This window comes from Hippocampus comes, unplaced genomic scaffold (assembly GCF_001891065.2).
Source record: "Hippocampus comes isolate QL1 unplaced genomic scaffold, H_comes_QL1_v1.1 scaffold234, whole genome shotgun sequence".
NCBI classification, from domain to species: Eukaryota; Metazoa; Chordata; class Actinopteri; order Syngnathiformes; family Syngnathidae; genus Hippocampus; species Hippocampus comes.
In genome coordinates, this window is record NW_017805479.1 from 509391 (window position 1) to 512195 (window position 2805).

Here is a 2805-nt window from a genome sequence, read left to right on the forward strand (position 1 = left end):
CTCCTGTCATGTTTGTTTGTTGCCGTTTCTCTGCTGCTGTCAGGTTTGTTTTGGTCATGGTTCTGTTTTTGCTTCAGTTATGATTTTTGTTTGCTGCTTTGGACTGTTTGTTTTGGATTTAGTTTTCTCTGTTCCAATACACTTCTTCAAATACACCCTGCTCCTCCCTCTTGCCTGCTTTTTGGGTCCAACACCACCTTGCAACGTGACAAAGGGATGTCGATTGTCGAATTATAATATTCTGTACATTTAGTTGAAAAACATATTTGAAGATGACAGAGAGGCAAACTGAAAGTGGTATTTAAATGTAATCTTGTGATTGATTTTGAAAAGTGTTTTGGAATGACATGTTGTTAGGACAAGATAGGTTGGAGGAACAGTAGCACTCGACTGCTCGTGTTGGCAACTGATGATGGATTCCACATGGCCGGAGATGGAAAACTGGCTGGTATCCTGGAACCAAATGATGAACAGTGCCACATGAAAAACAGCCTTTACACCAAGAGCAATGAAATGGTATGTGTGGGCACACGTGGTGATGGGCATTCAACAGCAGGGTCTTTGTCACGCCTACTTAGTGTAGTGCACCAAGTAAGTTGATTCATTGAGTATATAATATCCACCAATTTGTTGAAAGTGGTTGAACAACAAGAAGGTATGTTATTCCGAGCTGATAAAATGTGCTCTTACAAATGCTGACATTAAACTGGCCGAATGTGTTTTAGAGCAGCAAACTTTTTTGCCCCACAGACCGGTTTAATGTCAGACAATATTTTCAGAGACCAGCCTTTAAGGTGTGGCGGATAAATACAACACAATAATATATCACCTGCATGATACTGAGGTATTTTCCAAACATAAGAAACACGAGTCAAGGAACGTTCTATTTGGCCGCAACACCACCTGGTCGCTCTGGTAACGTTTAAACGTGCCTTCAAAATAAGATACACCGCAAATACAAAGTGCATGAAAAATACGACTCACCATCGCCACATATACAGAGTGGGCTTGGTGCGTGGGAATCTCCCATTGAGATAAATCTGTATTTTAAGTAGGACTCTGAAACTGTCGATTAAATGTAGTCTTGTTTTTCTTGGAAGTCGTAGGCTCCTCTTCTGTCTCCTGGCTGGACTTTTTCCCCTTCCTAAAGAAATTTTCCCATAACGTTTGTTTTTTACTCATTTTGCTCTCTCCTGGGTTTCATTTTAGCGGTAACCTATCACGTGACCGAGAAGCGTGCCTTGACCTGCATCAAGAGTGACATACTGATGTAACAGAGAATCCGATAATTTTTCAAAATAAAACATCTTTCAGTTTGTGAAATAAATAAAACTGAACTAATGTACGTTATTTATTCTTTCTGTGCGGCTCGGAAACCAATGACTCACGGACCGGTACCGGTCCGTGGCCCAGGGGTTAGGGACCTCTGTTTTAGAGCGTATTGCAGTCTTGTATTTGCTATTGTATAATTACAATATAATGTAATGGAGGATTTAACCCTTTCATGCACCCTGTAACCTGACAATGTAACAAGATAAACTGTCCACTGTAGTAACTGCTGTCCCTGAAAGGGTTAATGTGGTGTGTGTCGCATTTAATGTGGGATGGCTGTGTTTGTTGCGAGCTGATTGTGAGTCTGTAGGCGACATGTTTGCAGGAGAAAGGCATGATACCTGCGGAAACAAACACAAGCACATGAAAAACCGTCACACAAAAAAGTCAACAGTACTACCAACAACGTGCCACGCCGCTGCCCTTTAATTTGTATGCAGTATACGATAGCAATACAGTATGGTCAATTGTAATTACATGATAAACATAATGCAGTAACTCATGAGTGACCACTGTAAATGTTTCATCATATCAATGTCAAGGACTACCCCTCCGTTGGACAAGTAGCGATGCAGTTGGAAAAAGAACATATTCAACCCATATTTGCTGTGACAAAAGATGTGGAAAAAATGTACAAGGTAAAATAATCGACATACTCATCAATATGTATTTCATTTCAGCATTATAGTGTGATGAGGTGTTGAATGAATTTGAAGCATATATTCCATTTTATTATAGCAACTCTCCAAAATGATTCCGAAATCGGAGGTGGGAGTTCTTTCCCAAGATTCTAGAAATGTTGTTCAACTGATTGAAAATGCATACAAAGTAAGTTTTGATTTTTTTTTTCCTTTTTCCTGAAGAGAAATAAATTCTTGTTGGTTTTTTTTCTGTATGTAAAACTTGCATAATCTCTCGATTGCATTTCCAGAGGTTGTCCTCCAAAGTGACCCTAACCCATGATACGCTCCCTGAAAATGTAAGAGTTGTCTACACTCCACGTTGTGATGATCCAAAAGAAGAAGGGGATAACAAAGGAGTTTGTGACAATGTACATGTGGGACAGAAGGTCAGTTCCTTGTGGTGTTCGAAAGCTTGATTGTATTAAATCAATTGAAAAAAATGATGGTAATGAACATATCGTAAGTCAATCAGCAGGAAGGTGCTAAGCCATGTAATATTTTATAGGTAACAAAAGCTTAAACTCTCTGGAAGACTAGAAAGCAGGGCAAAAAAACAGCACAGCAAAAGACAGTGTTCACAATGCAATTATTTTGGTTCCTTGTCTCAAGTGAATGGCACCAAATCCTGTGACTGACTTAGATTAAATGTTCCACACAGAAAACGTGTGGAAAAAAAATACACACACACACACACACACATTATATATATATATATATATATACACACACACACACACACACACATATATACACATATATATATATATATTCCCCTCCCCGGATTTCTATG

At 39.0% G+C, this 2805-nt stretch overlaps 1 protein-coding gene across 1 annotated transcript in view; it reads left to right on the plus strand.

Annotated features, from left to right (window-relative positions):
- The window catches only part of itgb2 (integrin, beta 2), a 27169-nt gene that overhangs the window by 14933 nt on the left and 9431 nt on the right, over positions 1–2805 (plus strand). Inside the window, exons 7-10 of the mRNA XM_019875672.1 lie at positions 358–516; positions 1875–1970; positions 2071–2160; positions 2264–2401. Coding sequence (XP_019731231.1) covers positions 358–516; positions 1875–1970; positions 2071–2160; positions 2264–2401 — 483 coding nt within the window. The remainder of the gene's footprint in view (positions 1–357; positions 517–1874; positions 1971–2070; positions 2161–2263; positions 2402–2805) is intronic.